Source organism: Parasteatoda tepidariorum, chromosome 7 (genome assembly GCF_982258835.1).
Source record: "Parasteatoda tepidariorum strain Cologne lab strain chromosome 7, Ptep-v5.0, whole genome shotgun sequence".
Taxonomy (NCBI): Eukaryota; Metazoa; Arthropoda; class Arachnida; order Araneae; family Theridiidae; genus Parasteatoda; species Parasteatoda tepidariorum.
Genome location: NC_141761.1, coordinates 113,984,912 through 114,010,247, shown reverse-complemented (window position 1 = coordinate 114,010,247; position 25,336 = coordinate 113,984,912). Strand labels below are relative to the sequence as shown.

Genomic DNA, 25,336 nt, shown 5'->3' with positions numbered 1-25,336 from the left:
GATGGGTAAAAAAGCACAAGTGCGAAATTCTGCTTTCTCTACATAAAATGCTTATAACTTCTAAACTACAATACAATAACTCGAACTACAATACAATAACTACAATAACTCGAAATACATCGAAAAAGGCATAAAACAGCCTTTTAGAATAAATTCAATTCTCCTTAAACCACCCACATTGCCTTAAAAAAAGTGAGGGTGGAAGGTATATAGGAGAGTGGAGGAGTTTTCACAAAATAAAGCTTTGATAATAACATAATAAAGTTTTTTCTCAAAAAAATATATTATATGGCAAACAATTTTATATTACAAAATATGAACGAAAACTGTCAAATAGCTCCTGAAAAATTAAATTTTGACTACACGACTTTTTTAAAATTTGATTTTTAAGGAGCTATTTGACAATTTCTTTCATACTTGCTATATAAAATAAAGTTCTTTTAAATTATGCAAAAGTTTGTCAATTCAATTTGATTTTCATTATCATTAAATGACATAAAAATAATAAACAATTAATAAAAAAAAATTCTTGCATGGAATATTCTATTTGGGTATAAGAATTTTATAAGAGTGAGTGAAAATGTGTGAATTCACGTTAGAAAGTTATCGAGGTATTTTAGAACACACTAAAGATAAAAAAGAGCTTTCGACTGCTCTCCTGACAAAACAGTCAGTGGCGTAGCGAGGGGGGAGCAAGGGGGGGCATCATGCCCCGGGCGCTACACACAAAGGGGCGCCAAATGGTCAGCAAAACAAAAAAAATTGTTGGATGATTTTAATTTTTATTATAATTTATTTCTGGAAAATATATTTTAAATTTAGTGCCGGTGAAATATAATAAATGTTAATTCGTAAATAAAAAGGAACACTAATCAAACTGTAATAATATATTCATAATAGAAATGACACGTCTTTTCCACTGGGCTGACTCGACCTGTGTCTGTCAGCACTTCCTTATGGCATCTACGCTGTGTGGTTACATATATTATCCCCAAATATTTGCAGTGTACAAAGTACAAACATCAGTGTACAAAGTGTTTGTATGTTTGTACAGTGTACAAAGTACAAACATTCTTTCTTTCAGAACACTATTTATTTTTGTTTCTATAAACGCAATGTAGCTTACGCTTGTTATTTTAAAACGATAACAATAGCACTTTAATGTACTTATATGTACAGTCACGGAAAAAAGTATCCCGAAAATAACAACTAAAAGATTGTCTATTTTTTAATATAGATACTTCTCAGACACACAACAAATACAGCGTTTTGCTGTTTCTAGGAAAGGACACAAACGCCGTATTTGTTCTGTACCTGAGAATTATCCGTTTCAAAAAATAAATGATTCTTTATTTGTTACTTTCCGGATACTTTTTTCCGTGACTGTACAGATCCGTGACACTTGCGACTGGTTGTGGAATTCCGCTACAAGTTAGGTAAATACCCGAAATATTAACGTTTAAGTTATTTTGTGCTTGTATTTTTCAGTTTTGCGTCATTGTCATCGCGCTCTGCTTAGAATAAAAATGAAATGTTATTAAATGTTATAAGTTTAATGTTAGCATAAATTTTAGTGTATATTTCACTGTGTTGCTACCTTTCAAGTTCAAGGCATTCTTGGTTAGTAATAAAACAAATAAGATTACTTACTACATCTACTCGACGATTCTATTATTCAGTGAATAGGGTATGAAAAAATTTGAAATGATCAACTTTGATGATATTATTGATAAATTTGCTTCATCAAAAGCGGAAAATTTATACATAGTAATTAGTTTTATTAATGTATTATAATCATATTATTAAATATATGTATCTCCTTAGAGATAATAAATATTTACTTTTTTATTGTTTTAAAACTGCGTGCTTTTAAAATATTTCTTTATAAATATGTAAAATAAATAATAGGTATCTTTTGAACTAATTCTAGATGATCATATACATTTCAAAATCTAGTCTTGTTTTCTCAACTACATTTTTTGTCACAATTTTAATGCCTAGCTTGAGCCTATGACTTTATTTATTTTACTTTATTTATTTATTACTTTGCGAGTATATTTTACTTATAATATTAGATGATTTTCGAATGGGGGGGGGCGGGGCGCTATAAAGGTATTGTGCCCCGGGCGCGAGTTAAGCTCGCTACGGCACTGAAAACAGTGAGACCATATTTTCTAGATTGCGGCTACCTTTCAATCATTAAGATTGAGTACGAGAAAATCAGCAGGTCTAAAGTTATTTTTGGTGTTACAATTCTTTCTAAGAACTGTACATGCATGCAAAAGCATGTATGTACAGTACACAATTGATTTTTTAAAAAAATCCAATCCCATCCCTGGTTTACGTCTCCATGGAAGGAGTTTTCTGGCAGGGACAGAAAAAAGCTCTAGTACCGTGATTTGCCTAAAATAATTAGAAAGATGCCATTATAATTCATTTACCTGAAATGAAATTATGATTGTGCTAAATCTCATCTCTCGCACTCCTAATGCCTGATGTTAGCAAAGAAAAAAAAACTATACTGAGCTCTTTTATTCAGCGGAAAAACATAAAGCGAGGCTAAAAAAAGGTATTTGCATTCCTGGAAGTAATAAAACTTTATTTGAGGAATAACAGAAAATAATGCGACTTCTTTTATTTGTCTAAAGTACTCATATATTAATGCATGAAACGGCTGAGGTTTCATTTCTATTAATAAGCTAGGGTTCTTCGCAGAAAGAACTTTCAAGTAGTATCGCGCATGAGCAGATGTTCTGTGCACCGCAGTTACTACGAAAAATCTACAGAGATTGTGCAAAATATACGTGCTACAAGAGAAGAGTATACGAATGTACATAAATATGCTAAAACATTATTTTGGGTGGAAAATTAACGTTCATTTGTCCAAGTAAATAAATATTGTAATTAACAATAAGTAAATTCTTTAAAAATGCATTTTTTTAAATAGTGTCTGGTAATAGAGTAGTTGTATGATCTGGATTAGAAACAATTTGTTTCTGAAGATCGATGTCATTGGCTGGAAGAAAACTCTCGTCTGTTTGCTTTTGTTCTTTTATCCAAAATCTTGTCATTGGACTGAGGCACTTTGAATTGAAATTAATAGCATTTTTGTTCCATCCTAAAATGGAAGCAATTTGAATTATCCATACACAAAAGAAGAAACAAGTTAAGGTTAAAATAAAGAAAGAAAAGAATGCAAAATTATTATTTGTCCCCATAATATAATTCTATTTTTCAATCGATATAAACCTATTCGTCGTCTCTAACGGTTGGTTTTATTTTATGGACTCTCAGAAATAAAAATAGATCAGTTTGAAGGGAAAAGAAATCATCAAGGAAGTTACAAATATCTTTTTAGAAAATTTACTTATTTTCTATTGCGCTTTTTGAAAGTACAACACATCAAGATATTCAACATACAATGAATAATTATTAAAATCGCCCCTCATACGGAATAACATAAATAAATACGTCACAAAAATATGCTTTAAAGATTAATATAAGTAGAGATATTCTTATCCAGCCTTTTGGAAGTATTTGTTTGCTTTTTCCAATGTAAATGTACTGCTAAAAATTGTAGTGCACCTTGGGTGCCGATAATTTTTACCGTAAAATTTTACGAAACAAAACATCTGACATACCGTAATTTTTACAATAATATTTATTTTGAAATAACTGAATCACTATAATTTAATAGTTGAGAGTTAATACCTGCGGCCTTCACCTGGTGCCCCCTCTGGATACCCATCACTGGGTAACTAAATGGCAGGCAAACTCTATGATGCACCAGGGTAAAACTTGTGATACAGCATCATCCGTCGCGCCAGTTAACAAGGGATGAGTCCAGGAATAAGGCAGAGGTTCCTGTTTGAAGAGTTCACTACAGTCTGCAGTAGCATATGGTAAGCCCTCGGATGAGCCTATTGTTAATACCGCTGCTTTGCAGGCTCCTTGATATTAATGCTGGTGAGGAGGTGTCCAAAAGCACAAGACGTGCTTCTGTTGGAGTCTCTGGTTCCGGTCAGAGACAACAGGGGACAGTTTGCCTGGAGTTGCTGGGCTGTACATAAGACAGCGAAGGAAACTTAAGAAAAAGTTGAGGGCCACTGAGAGGAGTGGCGGAGCTAAAAGGCCTACTGATGCAACGCCCTCCCCAAGTGTTCCAACCCAAATTGGAAAGAAGCCAAGAGAGGATGTTGTTCCTTGGAGAAGAGCCCTATCCAGGGAAGTGGTCTTTCTCAGTATTGATAACCAAACTGGAGTGGGGGACCCAACTGGGAGCTTCCAATCTGGAGTTACTTTTGCCCATGCAACCAAATCAACCAAAATTGCTGTTATCATGAAGGATATTCCTTTGGACAAACTTCCTATGGGAGATTCTGGTAACATTCTCAGGAGGATCTTAGAGATGACTGACGCCATTCCCTTTGGTGAAAGGATGCTTGAGATCGTCAGCACCAACTTACTCAGAGGGGCTCTTATTCTCCAGTGTAGTGATTACACGGTGGAGTGGATCAAGAGCCACTTTAACGAAAAATTATTGAGTGACGTCACGCTTAGCTCTAAGCTCTGATGAATTGTCCAAGCCTGTGAAGGTGGTCTTCAAGACCAAAGAAAAGTTCTCCGATCAGGGCACCTTATTAAGACGTCTTCAGCGACTCTACCCAGGGTTGAAGTCAACGAAATGAAGAGTTTTACCGAATGCTGCAGGACCGGCACTTCTAGATGGATCTTTGAGGTTGAACCTGAAGGTATGGAGGACATAGTGGGAGCCGACTATAGGGCTTCCACTGGTGTGGATCATGGAGTCTTCAAATTCATCCACGATCCTAATAAGAAAAGAGTAACAGAGGTTCCAATGACATCGGGTGTCCTCTCTGTCACACCGGAACGCCAGGAGTGTATCAGAAGGAGGAACCCTGGGGGGGGGGGCAATTCTCCTGATTCTAAGGTAAGTTCAATTGGCCCTCGCTCTTGATTTATCGGATCTATGGTTGAACTCTGAGTCGGATATAACTTTATGACCTGTTTCACCAGCATCTATACTTGGTATTGACGAAACAATAAAGCTGTTAAAGAGAGATCTTTCTTCTAAATCCAACCTGGATAGGTAGTTTTTATTCTGATTTTTCCTTATCTTTAACCAATCGAGACAACAGTAACAATTAAAGTTGGTCAAATTAATCTCCATCAAGGCATTGCTGCATCTAGCCTATCGGCTGAATGATGGAGATTTAGATATTGCTCTTATACAAGAGCCTTGGATTCGAAAGGGTAGAATTATGGGCCTCAACGTGAAGTGTTTTAATACTTTTTATGATACCCTTGTGACCCTCCCAGGGTCTGCATATTGGCTGGGTGTAATTTAAATTTCCTTTACATTGTCAACTTTCTATATAGGGACTTAGTTGTAGTAAAGTTAAAGTTCTATGGCAAAGAAACAGTGTCTGACTTTGTCATCGTGTTTGCCTATCTTCCTTATGAAGAGAAAGACCCATTAGCTGATGTTGCCAAAGCAATAATTGGCCGCTGTAGTTCTAGCTGCAGACTCATCTTTAGCTGTGATACGAATTCTCACCAAATAGTGTGGGGTAGTAGTGATTGTAACCAGCGGGGGTTTGTATTAATGTAACATATTTCATTTTATAACTCATATGTCCTCAATAAAGGCAGCGAACCCACCTTTGTTACGAGTAACAGAAGGGAAGTTATTGATCTATTGTTCTTACTTTATGTATTCTGATTGGAAGGTATCTGATGGAGCCACTGCTTCAGATCACCAACTAATTACCTTTTCTATTAAAGACCTCACTGAACTAAAGGTCACAAGGAGGGATCCCAAAATAGTTCCTAGTAATAGATTGTGATTCCTTCTGGACAACCCTGTGAAAAAAATTGGGAAATCTAGCTGGTAAGTATAATAATGTTAAAGATATTGAATGGATTCTTGACCAAGAGCAATAGATCATACTCGATTCATATTATATTTCTTGTAATGTTACGTCCACTAGTTCTTCAAAGCGAGATCCTTACTGGTATTCTGAGCTTAGTAAAGTACGTAAGAAATGTAGGAAGCTATTTAACAGAGCAAGGAAATCTGGAGAAGGGCAGTCATATCGTAACGCTCTAACTATCTATAATAAGGTTATTAAAGATGCTAAACGTCGCTCTTGGCAGACTTTCTGCGATGGTATTAACACAATTTTTGCCACCGCAAAGCTGGCTAAAATCGTTACAAAGATTATATTTGCAAACAAAATGCTATCTGTCTTATGAACGAAAAATATAGTGAGTCAGAGAAAGAGGCTTCTAGAGAATTACTTAAAGCTCACTTCCCTGGATCTAATCCTGTAGAAAATTAATATCTTTAGAACTACTTGTAGTATAAATGGTTGGGAGGCGTCCAAGATGGTGATCTCCTATGAAAAAGTCGTATGGTCTATTAAATCTTTTAAGTCTTATAAGTCACCAGGTATGGATGACATCATGCCTATAATGCTACTACTGATCTAGCTACCCACCGATGTTGTTTAGCAAATTATAGTGGGATATTTTTTCGACTAAAAAAGGAATAAAAATTCATCTTCTACTCCTAAACCTCATCGAAAACATTATGTAAATACTCAAGGCATCTCCGGTGAGTCTTTTCCGGGCCCTGGGAGCCCTTTATTTCATGTTTTAATTTTTTAAAATCGACGTTCCATTGATTAAGGCTTAATGCATAGGATCGCCATCTTAACATGTACTTTAATGCAATTTATTTTTATCGCTAACATTCAATACTTATAATTATTTCAAATTGTATCTATTTTTATATCTGCTTGCTCATTTCAATGCTAAATGCGATTCTCTATAAGCCAATTTACTTTTTATTAAATTTCGGCGATCATAATACTATTTTTCAGTAACTTTAATATTAATTGTCATTCTAAGGTATAGGCCATCGCTATGTTAAACTTTTATTGTTTTGTACTCTGACTTTGAGAAGCATTTATATAGGCTTAAATGTTATTGCATATTCTAAATTTTTTATATGTTGTGCCCCAACTCTTGCTTAATGCAGAGATACTTGTTTCAAAATTTATAACCCACCACTTATTTTATTATTGATTTTCTATTAAACCTCTCTTTTCACATTTTCGCCGTTCTATTTCCAAGCAAAATATCAACAATATTTTGTAAACAAACTTAAGTAATGATTACAATAACAGTTAAGTTCTTATCATCACGCCACATCCAACTTTCAAAAATTATTTTTCATTTTAATTGACCGTATGCAACAACATTTTCAATTAGTTTATCTTTCTTTAAATTATACCAATTAATCTCAGAGTCAGTGCATAAACAAAATTTAGTATTGCTTCTAATATAATTTTTACATATACTATTGTTTTGCTGCATTTACTATATACATTGTATGCTTTATCTATTAAAAAAATTTTGTGTGCACTGTTGTCTCTTATTACCTTCTTACACGTATATTTACGTCAAGCCAATATTCCTCTTGGACGAATTAACCAAATAGGCAATTCTAGGCTATCCATCTCAACTGTCTACAAGCCTCAACTTGCATAGCAACCATATTAGAAGGGAAATACTGACAGCCACCATTTTAGGTTAGTCATTTATTTACCTATTGTAGTCTACCATAGCGTTGGCCAACCATTGTCTAAGTTCCTATTATGTTTATTGGTACTTGTTATCTCGCCAATCTAACTTTTTCTTTTAACCATCGCCAACCTGGTTTCTCTTTTACGATACTTTTCTTTTTCCCTCATCTAATCGGATCATATTAATCTTATAACTTTTTTCCCATTTCTGCACATTGCTAGCACCCCCCACTTCCTTCTTCTCATCAAATTACTATAATGACTTTTTTTATATCTACTCATTGTCTTCCTAATTGGTAAATATCAAAAGACCACAACTCCATTAAGTTTTTTTAGCATCTCCGCACACTGTTAGCACCGACCAAATAAATTTTTATTTGTATCTTAGCAAGTTTTTAGCATAATTTCTTCCTTCCACTCCTTCACCCCCGCTTCTCTCATAAAAAAAAAAAAAAAAAAAAAAAAAAAAAAAAAAAACATTATCACCCCCCCCCATAAATTTAGAAACTGTTTTTCGGTAATTTAAATTGTTGTCATCTGGGTTTCACTAAATTAAAATATTTCTTTACCCTCATCTAACCTAATCTCATTTATCTTACGATTTAATAATCACCTTCGCACACTGTTAGCACCTATCCAACTCTTCTTCGTAATCTTTTTTCTTATAATAATAATCTTTCTCATAATCATAGCTTTTTCAACAGGGAATTTTCAAAAGACAACAATTTAATTACCAATAACTGGCACCTCCGCACATTGTTAGAACCTACCACTTTTATTTCTTTTGTCCCGAAACAAGAAATAACCAAAAACTTCCACCATCACTACTTCACCCCCATTTCCCCCCATCCCCCCATTTTACCCCCCCCCCCAAAAAAAAAAGAAAAGAAGGAAAAAAATTTACTGGTCAAAATCTTTAACTTTATGTTTGTCAGTACTAGTTTTCTCGTCAATTAAAGAAAATCTTTTTTCGTTAAAATTGTCGTCATCTTGGTTTCACTAAAACAAAATATTTCTTAACCCTCATCTAATCAAAAATCACCTATCCTACGATTTTATAAGCACTTTTGCACACTGTTAGCACCTCCTAAATTCTTCTTCACATTAACTTTTTTTAATAGTAATAATATTTCTCATAATCATTGTTTTTTTTTTCAACAGGAAATATAAAAATACATCAATTTTATTACCATTAACTGGCACCTCAGCACATTGTTAGGACCTACCACTTTTATTTCTTTTGCCCCTAAACAAGAAATAATCAAAAACTCCCATCATCATTACTTCACCCCCATTTTCTCCCCATTCCCCCACCCCCCCTCCAAAAAAAAAGATTTAAAATCCTTTTTTTATCAAACTGTTGTTTCACACTAACAACTGGCGGTGGTTAAAGCCAAATTAATGGGACGTCACTTATTTATAATTAAAGTATAAAAACATCTTAACATCTCAAACATCTCATACTTTTCAACTTATTAATCCAATCCAATTCTAATATATTCTAAGTTGATCAAAAGGGAAACCAAAAGGGTTCCGGGAGAGACTCACTGCAGCCACTCATTAAGCGAATAGAAAAACTTCTAGGCTATTTGAATCTAGCAATTGCTATTTCTGAATATACTCAAAAAAACAAACATTTGACTATGGACAAAGCACCTGATTTTGACATCAACTTTACTCCAGCAAGATCTACAAGATCGCAAACTAGATCCCAACGAACATACAACTTTGACAAAGAAAATATTACTTCTTCAACACCCAAGACAACAAGGAAAACCTCAAACATTCCTAGGCCATCTCTTAAGACTAAAGGCCACCAACAACATCCACAAAACAACGTCTCTTCACAAGATGAGAATATTACGCATCCTCTTCAAAACATACTGGATATCATACCATCTGAAGATCGATTAGGAGATCATGATACTGATCAAAGATCCTCCTCCTCCATCTCAACAACTGAAGTAATCCAAATCCCAATCTCAACTTCATCAGTTACAAAACAGGAAATCAGAGACATCATCAATCTCCTAGAAAAAAACATCACTTCTATGACTTCAACTAAATTCAACCTAGCGAAAAAAACCCGAATGGCATGCCTGAACGCCTTAAACAGACTCAAAGAACTAACTGCTTCACTGGATTTTCCAACAGTAGCCAACATTCACAGTATCGAAAATGACCATCAACAGTTGAAAGAAATAGTACCAATTGTTATAAAGGAAACACATCATAATTCAGAGAAATTAAACTCGATAGAAGATAAGCTGGATATTATTAGCAAACGACTACAGACACTCGAAAACAATTCTCCACAACCGAACAGCGACCCACGACCTCCAATACCAATAATAATAGAAGAGACACCTGATCAATCAACAGACACGTTACTACAACAAATTCAAGAAAATCAACCAAAACTAAAAGTAAAAAGAATCTACAAAAATAAAAAATACCTGGAATTAAAATTTCACGACACACAATATAGAGATCATGCCTATTCTGACTTACGAAATTCTGGATTTCAAGTAAAAGACAAAGAGCAGAGACAACAATCCTTAATCCTCCTGAATATTCCTCACACCTTTTCTGTCGACGAAGTATTTTCAATCCTCAAGGAATCAACAGCTTTTGATGAAAATACTGATACAATGAATTACATCAAAGATATACCACACAGACGAGACGAGAATAAAAGACACATTGTAATAAAAGCCAACAGGAAAATCTCTTACGAATTACTACAGCTACATACTTTCTACGCAGGAATGTTCAAATGTTTTATCAAGAAAAGAATAATTTTACTCCGCTGCCGTAAATGTCAGGAGATCGGACACCATCAGGACACATGCAAAAACCAACATGACATCTGCGAGAAATGTGGTTATTCTGGTCACACAATCCACCAATGCGAATCATCGACAGACTATTGCATCAACTGCTACTTTAGTAACAAAGATCATCATCAGAATCTAGACTGCCATCATAGAACTTCTTCAGCAACTTGTCCCACCTACCTTCACAAACTTCAACTACTCCGCAACCAGAACATCGGTAATCTCCTATACTAAAATCAAAATACTCATTACAATAATTAGCCTAGCCTTTAGTGTTTTGAATATTAATTTTCCCCCACTTAAAAAACTTTCATTCTTTTCTTTTTTTTAATTATTTTAATTGCAACAATTATTTAAGCTATTAAAACATTGTTATGTATTTCATTCATAATATTCTCTTATTTACATGCTTTTTTTTTTTTTTCTTTTTCATAGCTATTATTTTAGTTCTAATTACTTTGTTATGTATTATACTCATAATAATATTCTATTCACTAGTTTTTTTTTCTTCTTATTTTTCTTCTTTTCCCTTTTCTTTTTTTTTGTAATAATATTCTCATTCTATATATTTTTAATAGTGTTCTTATTCTATTTTATTTTTACAACATTAATATGTTTCTCTCCCTTCATATTATCCAGTAAATTGTGAATCTTTTTTGTTTTTTTTTTGTTTTGTTTATTATTATTTCCTTCTTCAAAAACAGTATCTTGTTAATCAATAATTGATTAGTTAAATAGTATGTTCTGCAGCATTTACTTCAGTAGTAATTTACTCTTAAATTTTATTCTTAACATTTATGTATATGCAATGTATTAAGTCATTTATTATCAAATATGTCACTGCAAAAACAAGGCCATCGACGACTTTTTTTTAAATTTCTAGGATGCATAAATTTCTTGTTTCAGATCCAAAACAATGATTCATCAAAATTTAAACTTTATTAATTACACAAAATATTTTACGAAAATAATTGACATCCCTCAACTTTTAATCCTCCAGATCAATTTACAAAGATCCCACGACGCAATGAGCGTCCTTCAAAAAACAACATTAGACCTAAAAGTGGACATGATCTGTTTTCAGGAACCGTATTGCTCGAAAAAACAAATCCTAGGCTTCCTATCGGACTGGAAAATATTCCATTCAAAAAACAACAAATCCGGAATTTTCCTAATCAACAAAAACCTAAACCCCCTGCTAATCAAGCAAAACACAAACTCAGTCTCAATTTCTATAAACTCAAACAATTCTACTCCCCTAATAATTAATTCTTCATATATCTCACCAAAAGACAATATAGACGATCTCTTAATAGAACTCCAACAAATTACCGATAAATATTCAACAAATTCTAAAATTTTATTTTGCACAGACTCTAATGCACACAACATACAATGGGGGTACAACACAAACGATGAGCGTGGCGATTGTCTATCAGACTTCCTAGAAGCAAATAACCTTTATCTCTTAAATAGCCCTAACGCCCCACCCACTTTTCAAACACTGCATATCCAAGGATGGCCCGATCAAACATTTACCAACTCAACATCTCTAAAAGACTATACTGATTGGCAAGTACTAGAAATTTTCAACAACTCGGATCATAAATATATACAAATAAAAATAAACAATTCCCTCGAAATCTCTTCTAATACTAGATTCAAAACAAAATTTGGCAATCATTTAAAATTTATAACACTCTTGAAGGAACATGAAAAATCCATATCTTCTAAAGTATCAGACATTAAAAACTCAAAAGAACTCAATAACTTCACCCTCATTCTAATAAAAACAATCTTCGACACATGCAAAAAAAACATACAAAATAAAAAATTTCTACTCCAACAAAAAGGAAATCAGCTGGTGGACTCCGAATCTTAGAACTCAAAAAAATAAAATTGTAGCAATCCGGAAAAGAATCCAGAAATCGGGAAACCCACTAATTGAAATACAACTTATGATTTATTTTAAAAAAAGAACGCGCCAAACTAAAAAAAATGATCAGATCAGAAAAATCAAAATCTAGGAAAAAAATTTGCGAAACAGCTAAAAATATTTACGGTGCCCATTACAAGTTTGCTTTTAAAGACAACCCCCACCCAGCTCCTTTCCACACCATACTAGAGACAAACAACTTCAAAACAGAAGCAACCAACTATCTCAATAAAATTTTTCCGAATGAGAATATAGTGCCCCAAACTCCTCTTTTCTTCAAAAACAGGGTCCCAGACCCCCCAATAACAAAGCAAGAACTTTTAAATGTCACAGATCAATGGAACAAACACAAAGCCCCAGTTCTTGATGGTATTGATAATATCATCATTAAAAACCTTACAAGACATTTCACCAAACTAATCCTAGACTTTTTTAACGCATGCTTAAAATATTCAACTTTCCCAGATTTTTTTAAATTTGGTCAAATGCTATTTTTCCTCAAGCCTGGTAAGGACCCACAACAGATAAATTCCTACCGTCCAATTACCCTCCTTTCCAATCTAGGAAAATTACTCGAAAAAATAATAGCCAAACGGATCACTTTCCATATCGAATCAGATAATCTTTTAACTTCAAATCAATTTGGTTTCAGGATAGGTAAATCAGTTAACTCAGCACTACAACACTTTAACAAAGTCCTCACCTCACAGAAACAACAATTTAATCACACGGCAGCCATATCTCTAGACATTGCAGGAGCCTTTGACAACACCCAATACCATCTAGTATACCAGGAACTAACAAAATCTAACATCCCGGCAAACCTAGCAAAAACCCTTATTAACATTAACAACAATAAAAAAATTTCACTTCCGCACCCTATTACCAACTCATCGAAACTTATTCCGCTTGGAAACGATTCCGATCGAAAACTAGCTTTCATCGGATTGCCAATTTCGTGAAACCCACTTTGCCGTAACATGAGCATATCGGAATCCGGAATCGAAATCGCCATTCCACACGATTCCGGTGAAATTGAAGTTTGTAGGCGGGGCTAACTTTGACCAATTAGAAAATTATTATAATTCTAATTTATTAATCTGGCAACGATATGTTTGTATTCTCTACTTCTATGCGAGTTAAAATCGCATTAACTTGAAACTGAAAGCTTAAAAATTCATACATTTTCAACAATTTTGTGTTCTAAAAGTCAAGTTTTTATTTTATTTTATAACCGTCGTTGAACAGCCGACCCAATTTCATGGGTTTACGACTACTTACGTTCAACTCCGTAGCCTTGTAATTTTGAACCAATCCAGAAGACAAGGAAACTCCTGGATCAGTACCCCCAGAGGTATTGATTTGTTGTGGGAACATGGAGGACTTTGAGACTCGACAGATTTAACGTGCATCAGTCACCATTTACTACACGGGGAGTCTTCGGCCGGCGAGGATCGAACCTACGACCTCTTGGATACGGGCCCAGCGCCCTACCGACCAGGCTATCCCGGCCCTTAAAAGTCAAGTTTGTGTTTATTTGAAGTATAGAGAGTAGTGTAGAGTGAAATTACAACGTAGTATTTTCAAATGGCTTCACGTACAAAATTAATATTCGCCTCCAAACAATGATTGTGGAATACCTAGAAAACAATCCAGATTAAAATAAAGGAAGCCTTACCGGCATATCTGGCGCAATTACCACTATAAATATTAAATACCACGTCACTACTATATAAGACATGTTAACTTGCATCCATCTTAAAATACCATAAGATAGTTGAAGAATAACACAGTTGATAGTAAAATATCCACACATGCATTTTCCAAGCAATGTAGGAAATTCTAATAGCTAACTGTGGTACTTCCTTTTTTTATCTAAGATTCTATTGTTTTTTGTACATATTTTTTTTATGTAGCTTTTGTTATTAATTTCCACAATCCGATATTATTCCTTTCCACAACTGAATTTCGCCTATGAGTAACACCATTTTAAAAAAAAACTAATTTCCAATCTAAATTAATTTCTAAACTTTGTTGTCGGGATATTGGAATACCCAAAATCTTTTAAGCCGATAGATCTTTCTCTTAATAGTGTTTCGATCACTCTCTTCAGCAATAGCTGGCTGTATGACGGAAAACAGCGCCATTTTGTTCACTGAAATAAGCAAACTCTTATCGGAATCTAGATTTTGCTTACTCTTAAACCTGCCGGAATGGGATTCGTAATAATTTCGCATCGGAATTTAGTTCCGAGCTGAATCAAGAGCTCGTAATACGACTTAACTGACATTCACGGATTTATGACGTCACGAGAGTTTCATTTCGATCGGAATCAGATTCCGTGAAGCTGCTAATAGGGTCCCTGACCCCAGAAGGCTTCGTTACAATAGACGTCTACAAAGGTTGTCCGCAAGGTTCTTGTACTGGTCCGCTACAATGGAACTTATTCTTTAATGATCTTCTTAAAAACTCTCCCTTCACCGACAACTTAATAGCGTTTGCCGACGATCTTATCATAATCACAGGCGGTAAAACGAGAAAAGAACTCGAAACAAAAAGTAACGATATCCTATCCAAAATAGAACAATGGCTTTCATCAAGATTTCTTAAACTCTCCCTCAGCAAATCCTCGTTTACCTACTTTAACTTTTCAAAAAGAAGGAAGGCCCATTTTAAAAATATTCAATCAATCTATAAAGGGTTCAAACATCTTCAAATATTTAGGAGTCAACATAGACAGAGGACTAAACTGGGGCTCCCACTCGAAAATACTTAAAGAAAAATCAGCCAAACTCCAAAACGCACTTAGAAAAATAGCTTCAACTAATTGGGGAATAAATAACGAATCTAAGAAACATCTCTATAAAACAATAGTGATTCCAACAATCCCCATGGAGCGAATCTTTGGGCCCAAAGCATCTCACCTCGATTGGAAAGAATTCTCACGACAATACAAAGGAAATTTCTCTTATCCATATCTAGAGCATATCACTCAACGCCAACTTCTGCCCTTCTTTTAATTACACATCTTCCTCCTTTACACCTCGAAATTCAAGCAATAGCAAAAAAAATAAATATCATACAACTAAACACAGATTCATCCTTTTTAGATTCACACTTCCGAGTCAGCCAATACGAATCGTATTTCTATGGACTACAGTTCCATCCAACCAACACAATAAACCACAAAGTAATAACCTAAGAAACATATGACATCACTTCAAAGAACTTGATTCGACACAACAATTTTTTCACAGATGGTTCTAAGCAACCCTCAGGAACAGGCTTTGCCTTTGCCAGTAACTTAACGGAAAAAAAAATTCAAACTTGACGACAACAACTCCATCTTCCAGGCTGAACTTTTAGCTATCTATGAATGTCTAAAATTCATTAACGCTTCTAATCTGCAAACACAAAAAACAAAAATTTGGTCAGACAGCAAAACCGCTCTCCAATCGATCCTAAAACCCAATAACAGAAATCTCACAATAAAGAACATTTGTACACTCCTCCATACTTCAAACACGAAAATTAAATGGATTAAAGCTCATGATGATTACAGAGGTAACGAATTGGCGGACAAACTTGTAAAAGAAGCGGCAAACTCGAAAGAAACAATTTATCCTCATCCATTTCCAAAGACATTCCTAAAATCAGAACTAACTAAAATAATCAACAAAAAATGACAAAAATATTGGAACATGTCAAATACTGGAAGAAGATTATTCAACCTTTATAAAGACATTCATTCCCTAAAGAAAAAAAATTTAACGAAACAGGAAATATGGTTCCTGACAGGTCATGGACCATTTCCAAAATACTTCTACTACCTAAAAATAACAAAAACAGATAACTGCACATGTGGTAAAACAGGAGACCCCGACCACTATCTTCTAGAATGCCCCCTTACCATTTCTTGGCACGCGTCAAAACCCTACTCGAATTTCATCAAAGAATGGAGAATTTCATTCATTACCAATAAAATCTTAAACAAAAAACTTCATGGTGTCATGAACTTTCTAGCAGAGAATGATCACCTCATAAAATTCTTAAAAAAAAAAAAAAAAAAAAAAAAAAAACATTTTCTTTTTCTATAAATTATCAACAACTAACTTAAACTACAAGTGGCCTTGTTTCTAAATGTGTTTCTTTTCTATTCACTCATTGTAAAAGAAAATCAAGGAAATTGTAAAAAGAAAAAAAAAATGTTTTGCACTATCAAACCAAACTTTTCACTATATTACATTATTACAAAATTGTTTACGTATATGTTTTAAATACGTCTATGTAAAAATTGTAAATACTTTTGTTCTTCAATAAATTTTTCTTTTCTCGTTGTTTGTTTTACGCCCACCTGGGCTGTGGCTAGCTAGATCAGTAAACAGGGGGGTCATTTATGGGTTAGGGAATTATTTTAATTCTAAGGTACCAGGCCTCTTCTGGAGGATTGCCTATAATGCTTATTACGGGGATTGACATACTTCCCCCTATTCTATGTAGGATCTTTTGAGCCTGTATAGCCTTAGGGTATATACCGCATTGTACCAGTGTAATTTTCCTCCTCCCAAAACCAGGTAAGGAAAATAAATTTGAAACTAAATCATTTAAAGCCATTGAAAAGCTTATTGACAGATATTTTAGAGACTCTGTACTTATAGAAAACCACTGTCCTCCTCACAGCACGCTTATCAACCTGGCAAGTCAATTGATTCTGCTCTATATGATCTCTCCGTCATGCTTGAGAAAGCACTCTCAGATAAGGAGAGTCCCGCAGTGGACTGATCGTTAAGACATGGTTCCCAACAGATCACCGAAATCAAGCATCATTGACTGCTATCAGTGTGGGGGTGGGTGACCACTTGAATCAGACTGCGTAGAGACCGAGTGTGTGCGGTATTGATCCTCGTTAAACTGTTCTACCGTAAAGGACTACCGAAGTGGGGGTGCCACACCCTCTGCAGAGGATCAAAATTGTGATGGCATGTCTTCATCCTCAGGGATGTTTCCCAGACAATAGCCCATTGTACAGCTCTAGTGCGACGTAAATGAACTAGAACTCAGATAAAGAGATTGCTCTGGCGGTATTGACATTAAAGGTGCTTTTGAAAACGTCTCTGTTGAGACTAAAATCAAAGCAGTATCGATTCGGTCATCACCAGGTGGATAGCTAATTTGCTGTCCTCCAGGCATGTTTGTTCCTCTTTACTGGGCACAAGCATGAGAGTTCATACTACCTCAGGCTGACCTCAGGGAGCCTATCCTATGGTGTGTGATTATGGACTCTTTGTTGGCCTGGTTTACTAATCTTGACATTCCTTGTGTTGGATATGCTGATTATGGTGACTATTATTATTGTCAGAGTCAAGCATGGCAAAACAGTTTCCGAAATCATAAAAGGTGCACTTCTAGAAGTGGCTAGATGGTGATCTGATTCTGGTTTATCTGTTAACCCTTCAGAGATAAGTCTTGGGACCTTCACCAGAAAAAGGCATCTTAATCTAGGTGATGTGTATAACCCAGATTATAGGTCGGAACTCACTGATAAAGTCAAGTTTCTCGGGGTTTGTTATGACTCTAAACTAAACTGGGGTCATCATCTGGAATATTGTATCCGCTGGGCCAGGAAGATTTTCTGGTTTTGCAGAAATGCTACTGTTAAAACCTGGGGATTATCACCCAAGATAGTTTACTGGATGTACTCAATTAATATCATTCCTATTATCACATATGGTACAATTATCTGGTGGTCAAAGACTAGGATGAGCTCCGTCAAGTCTAGTCTTAACAGACTACAAATAATGGTCTGCCTAGCTTTGTCAGGATGTCTCAGAAACACTCCCACAGTTGTTCTGGAGAGCTTACTTAGGCTTTTTTCGTTGAATCTACACATTGAAGCTGAAGCTCAAACTGGTATTAAGCGTCTTGTGTTAAACACTTGTCATGGGATCACCTTGCTTCGTGAGTGTCGGATATTCCATCTGTTATTATGCGTAGTGATTATATGTCACTAAGATATGCTTTTCACAAGCCCTTCACGATCCATTTTTCTACTAAAGATGAATGGCTTAATTCTCCTCTGTGGCTTAAAGGCAAATGTCTTACATGATACACTGATGGTTCAAGGCCTCGTCTTAACTCAGGGGCAGGAATTCATTGTTCCAATGATGGCACCATACTTCACTTTCCCTTAGGTAGTTATGCCACTGTTTTGGCTGAAGTCTATGCCGTCATCTTGCGTTTCAAGATATGCTTAGACAGGGTATATCGAAAAATGACTATCCCCATTTGCTCCGACAGTCAGACTGCTCTCCTATCACTATGAAGGTGCAAATTCCCCTCTTCAGTAGTGTAGGAGTGCTTTTCCGACTTTTGTGACCTCTCTACGCATAACAAGGTAGACCAACATTGGGAAACTGGACATATGGTATTCTTGGAATTGAGCTATCTGATGAAGCTGCACGGGATGGCTCTCGATTTTCTAGGGCCCTGAACCAGCCTTGGGAATCTCTCCCACATCATTCAGGGCATCTATATTCAAGCTCCATCGCAAAATTGCCCATGAGCATTGGCGCAACTCGGATGATCAGAGACAAGCTAAAGATAAAAATCGTAACTGTCCTAGTGTATGTCAAAAAGAGCTCCTTAAGCTAAACAAGAACAGTTTGAGGAAGATCATAGGTCTTCTCACTGGACACTGCACCCTCAGGAGATGCCTAAACATAATGGGCATTGAATCTAATTCTCTTTGTCGAGGTTCTCATCTTGAAGAGGAGGCTTAATACTTTGTGATTGTGAGGTCTCTTCTGCTCAAAGATTTGAGCATTTAGCGCAATATTGCATTAAGGCCTGGGAACTGTAAGACGCTCCTGTCAAGTGCTTGCTGAACTTCATTTCAGCTGTAAGGATTTTTTATTTATCATGATTTAGGGTTTCGTACAATATACCTCTGATCGATGTGTCCTGCTCTTTGGAGCTGCCCATCCTCTACGTCTAAATTAAATAATTATTACTGTAAAATATACGGTATAAAATTTTACGTTAAAAATAGATTTTATGGTAAAATTAATTTTACGGATGATATTGTATTTTCAACTCTATATCTATGGTACCGGTACTTTACACTGTTATTTGATTGGGAACTTTCTATAGTATGAACAGTTTACCTAAGCACAAGTTAATTTTACCCATTAGGGAAAATTAGGTGTTTTTCTTAGTTTTAAATCTTTAACAATTTAACAATTTTAACAATTTCTCAATAATTTTTTCTTTTCCGTTATCGACGAACTTGCAACCGCTAACTTCCAATTTCATGATCGCATGTTGCTAAAGATGTGAGTATTAAGGTAAAATACATATTTTTTTTTTTTTTTTTTATCTTCAATCAATTATAAAATGAATTGAAGTTGTTTGAATCCTCATTGCTTACTTCATTCTAATAAATAAATGTGCTTTCAGAACGTACAGTACTGTAATAGTTATAGAATATTTTTTTCTTTATAGAATAGTATGTATTTCTGTATCTATATAATTCGGAAAATAACAATAAAGAGTAATCCAAATGATTTGATGAAATAGCATCATTTGTCCTGATTATTAATAGATTTTTATCACTTTCTTGGTAAAATTTTTTAAAATTTTGGATGATTAATTTCAACAAGAATTCAGCTATTCAGTTGCATATTGAAATTCATATCGAGATCTCACAATTATAAAATTTTATTGTGTGGTTTGTCATATTAAAATAATGAAGGGATAATCTATGTATATATTACACAAGAAAAAAATTATCAAGCAAAGAACATTTCATTTTGGAATTCTCCGGAGTTAAAAAGCGTTATGAAGTTTAAAAGTGTTATGAATTTCATAATAAAAATATAACTGTAAATTTTTTTATTCTAATTCGATGATAGCTCTCTCTACAGAATGACTTTCTACGTCTGATTAAGAACTTTTAAAAAAACAAAAACAAAAAACAATATGAACATTTTTTATTTTAATGTGAGGAATTTTTACGATTGTTTTTTTAACGGTAAGCATTCGTTATTTTACGCTTTTTAGCTTATAAATGATGATTTTTTTTTTATTAAAACGCTTAATTTTGTTATAAGAATTTTTGTCTAAAAACTTTATTTTTTGCAAAATTAAATGACATAACATAGTGCGTCTGTGTATACTTTTTGCATATTTTAATGAGTGAAATACTATGATTCAGAAAAGTATGGAATATAAAGTTTAAATAGATCTTTCATATTTGATCATTAAATTTAGTAGAGCGATTTCACAGGCATTAGGTTTCAACTCTAATATGAAGATAAGATACATATTTTTTTCCTGTTTATTTACAAATATTTTCCGATGTGTTCGGAATGCTACTTCTCTAAAAAAAAGAAGAAAATATTCGATTTTGTTTCGCAGAAGAATGAATATCAAAAAAAAAAAATTTTTTTTTAATTTAACAATCGACAATAAAGATGCAACGTTAGCATGCTACACTGAAGATGATCCTGTTGTTCTGCTAGCAGTCATTCGTCTCAAATAACAACGCCACCTATAGGTCGTTGCGTTCACGAATAGTTAAAACTGATTGATTCCTTGATGGTCTGCTACGATTTTTAAAGAAAATAAAAGTTTGAATGCTTGTGAAATTAATTATGAAATATTTATATCATTATCGTAGTATCATACATTCTCTGTAGTTTTCAAATATATTTTTTCTGCATCTTTAATATATATAAAGAGTTGATAATAAAAGGTTACAACAAAAATGTTTGGAACTAGCGCATACTAATAAACAAGACCAACTTATTTTTGCTTATCTTTCTTAAATTCTTTTCTATCAATTTACATTTTTTATTTATTTATTAAACCAGCCAATTTATTATTTATTAACCAATAAAACAAGCATTTGTTTGCTGCATCTTCATTTTACAAGTTTATAAACAGTATTAAGGCGAACTAAGCAAAATACACTGTGAAAAATTCCAGTTGAAATTACGGTAAAATGTACCGGCACTCAGGGTGTCGCTACTATTCACTGTAAAATCTATTTTTTCATAACGGAACGAAAAATCTGATTTACCGTACTTCTCACTGTTATAATTATAAGATAACTTTAATTGAATAATATTACTGTGAAAATTGAGATATAATATTTTATGGTAAAGATGGATTTTACCGATGATGTCCCTGAAGTGCCGGCACTTTATACGATAATTTGATTTGGAATTTTTCACAGCGTAGTGACGGAATATTACATAAGATGGGTCTACCGAGAGTATAGGTTACTGAATGAAACAAAAAGACTTATTAGTATAATTACTCTTAGAGAAGTTATTCGATTACTTGTAAAATAATTGAGAAGTTAACACAAAATTAGGATCTCCGCCAACAGGAACTAATTGATATACTATTTTTTATCATGAAAATATTATTTTCGTATGTTTAAAAAGAGTACTCAAATATATTTTTTTCCTTATTTTGAAGGGAAAATACGGGAATATTTGGAAAGTTTTTAACTTAAATAAGAAAATTATTTAGAAAAGAATAAAAGAAATTACTAACCTGTAATGATGATCATTAGGAATATCATGAAAGATGTACAGAAGAAACTTAACACAGGAAGCCATTGAAAAGATATTTTGTAAAGAACAAAGATATCACTAAAAAATAAAATGAAATTACTCCAAAGCTAGATCCAGAACAAAATAGATTTAGACCACCAAAAGTTTGCAATAAAATTATTTAGTATGTAAATAATATGGATTTCGTGTTTCATAAAATGTTAACATTGTTATCGATCAAAATATTATTACAAAGAACAAAGTTTTTAAAAGAGTGAACTAATAATTTTCAAGTCACTCTAAGAATTTGTTTTCAAGTGAAATGTATCACGCGTTGTTGTGTTGGTCAGAATGTAATAAAAAACATTGTTCCCTAGGAGTTATTTTAAAAATATTCGCACTAGCATCAAAAAACGCGATTATTTAAACTGACATACTTCCGCTTAGAAAAAAACCCCCACATATTGAGTTTTCTGAAATCATAACACTCATAATATGTGGGGATCTGCTTGATTATTTCTATTTCAAATCACTCAATCAATTCTATTTTTAATTACTCAATTTTTAATCTCTTAATTTGTTTGGCAAAACTGTGTGATGCACTTTCAAAAATTGCTATTTTAAGAAAACAAAATTTAGTTTTAAGTGGAAATAAAAAGACCAAGTTTTTTTATGGCCGGAAAGTAATTTCTTAATTTGCTTTTTAAATGCCCCTTTTAAGTATTTTTTAAAGCCTTTTTAACGATGGAAGATACTATACAACAAGTGAGTATGCTTATCACATATTAAAATGCTTATTTTTTATTTGAAATTAAAGTATACTAGGCTTAAGCGAATAAGTGTTATATCTTTAGTGTATACCTTTATATATATCTTCAGTGTTAAATACTTTTTACACTAAGTAAATATAAAAAATAGACATCTAGTTTCGGAATTAGACTTTTATTTAGAATTGTAAATAGGTTTTCTTATATAGGTGGAAAATATCTGAAGTTATTTAGGAATTATTATTTAACATTAATAAAAATAAATAATTAAGATTGTTTGTTCAAGTATATATTTTTAGATTTAAATAAATTTCATTTTAATTTTTTAAGAATATATATATATATATATATATATATATATATATATATATATATATATATATATATATATATATATATATATATATATATATATATATATATATCCGGGGTGAAGTAATATACTTTCACATCGGAATTTGTCATTTAAAATAATGACTTCGATAACGTTATTCATTAATTCTTTAACGACTAATCGCGTGCCGTTGCACAGCCGTGGTGGGTTCAAGTTAAGAAGCAAAATAATTGGAGATCCAAATTTGAGTACTAATTTATACGGTGGTATGCCTGGTAAATCCAATGAGTTTAAAAACTCTGTTAGAAAATTTGCAGCTTCAATAGGATCGCAAACTGTATCAACGGATTTATATGTCACCAAGTTACCTGGCAATAACTGTTGTATCTTCAGATTCAATTCGTTGACGTCCAAATTTTTTTGCTGCTAAAATCGCCCTTTCTGCCAGTGAACATCGGTGTGTGTGTACATCGGGAAATATTAGGTTAATGAGAGCATCTTGTAAATCAATGATTGTGCAGAAATCGTTCGGTAATTTTATGCATCCAGTCTCATCCTTAGTAACTTTTTCATCACCGATATTTAACAATTATTTTGAGAATATTTCAGTAGATGGATCTTGAAGCATTTGGACGCGCATATTTACTTTTAGTTGAACATTTTCAACATTACTCCAAAGTGGAGAGGATTTCAGGCAAGCATTGATCTCATCAGCGTACGTTGAACGCGGAATGACGGGAAGTGTTTGTCTGAAATCACCTGAACTGCCGCCAAATAATTTGTCATTGTTTATAATATCTTTCAATGTCCTGTTCAACGCCTCAAGCGAATGTTTGTGTGCCATAGTGCATTCATCCCAGATGATAATTTTACAGTGTTTCAACACTGTGGCCATAGAGCCATAGTAGCTTCATTGGAGGTGATGTACCGGCCAATTTGGTACAGCGTTACTTAATCGTTGTTATTCACTGGAAGAGCAATCACATTGGCATTTTCAACTCGAAACACTGACATATCACTGCCTTTATTCACATATATTTGATGTACATTTGATGTTCTTCTTTTAAAGGCGAGCATAAGTATTAGAGTTTAATATGACTTGTTGCAACGTGCGTGAATATTGTTTTTGATTTATCATGTTTCTATGTCTAGTTTGGATTGGAATATGATTAAATAAAGATATATTCAAAATATACGTTAAATCTGTCCAAAAAATGAAGAAAAAAAAATAGTTATAAACCTATTCTCTGACCTACTGAATATACATATGAAATTTCATCAAAATCGGTCGAGCAGTTTAGGAGGAGTTTAACCACTAAAACTGTGACAAGAGATTTATATATATATAGATATAAATGCTAAAATATTTTTTCTTAAGCAATATGTAAAACTTTTTTAAACTCTTTCACTCTAGTTACCGTTTCCACCATATTTTTTTATTCTTGGTCAAAAAGGTTGTCAGAAATATTTACATGGTATTAAAGTTATCCAAATCTCGCAGATCATTATTAAAAAAATAGTAAAAAAAGGACATAAATTCATTAAAACTAGTTTAATTGCTAAAAGAAATTTTACAGTGTTTCTAGTAACCTGCTTTTACCACCCTTCAATTTACTTGGGCAATCAAACTGGTATTGATGTTTATAATTCCGAGTTCCTCAATTTGAATTTGTCAGATTTGGATAATTTTTTTGATTTTTACTTGCTCAAATATAAATTCGCTACTGATTTCTACCAACTTTGAATTTTTTTATTTAAAATTGCATGGTAAAACATTGAGGCATAAAAATTTGCATAACTTAAAATCTGAAAACATTTTATCAATTTTTAAATCTAATGCTGCATATTTTTAACACAAACAAATTTTTAATCAGGAGCTTAATATTGTGATTTGCGTAAATAATAACAGAGAGATATAATGATATGTGCAAAGTGAAATATTCGCTTTTTGGTGCCCAAACTACCGACCGTTTTCTTGTCTCGTCAACAATTGGAATAATTTCCAAATTATATCAAGTCCTCAGATTTGGCCGGGATAGGTAGGTAGGGCACCGGGCTCATGTCCGTCCAAGAGTTCGTGGGTTCGATTTCCCTTGAAGTAAATGGTGACTGATGCACGTTAAATCTGTCGAGTCTCAAAGTCCTCCATGTTCCAATAATAAATCAATACCTCTGGGGGGGGGGAATCCTGGAGTTTTCTTGTCTTTTAAATTGATTCAAAATTACAAAGTTACGGAGTTGAACATTAGTAGTAGTAAGCCCAAAAACTGGGTTTGCTGTACAACGACGGCT

At 33.6% G+C, this 25,336-nt stretch overlaps 1 protein-coding gene across 1 annotated transcript in view; it reads right to left on the bottom strand.

Annotated features, from left to right (window-relative positions):
• Nucleotides 1-534: 534 nt before the first annotated feature.
• Nucleotides 535-25,336, bottom strand: part of LOC107440038 (putative sodium-dependent multivitamin transporter) — a 69,865-nt gene continuing 45,063 nt past the window's right edge. The window contains exons 10-11 of the mRNA XM_071182997.2: nt 21,945-22,042; nt 535-3,118 (exon numbers count right to left, since the gene is read on the bottom strand). Of these exons, the coding sequence (XP_071039098.1) occupies nt 2,940-3,118; nt 21,945-22,042 (277 nt within the window). The 3' untranslated portion in view covers nt 535-2,939. The remainder of the gene's footprint in view (nt 3,119-21,944; nt 22,043-25,336) is intronic.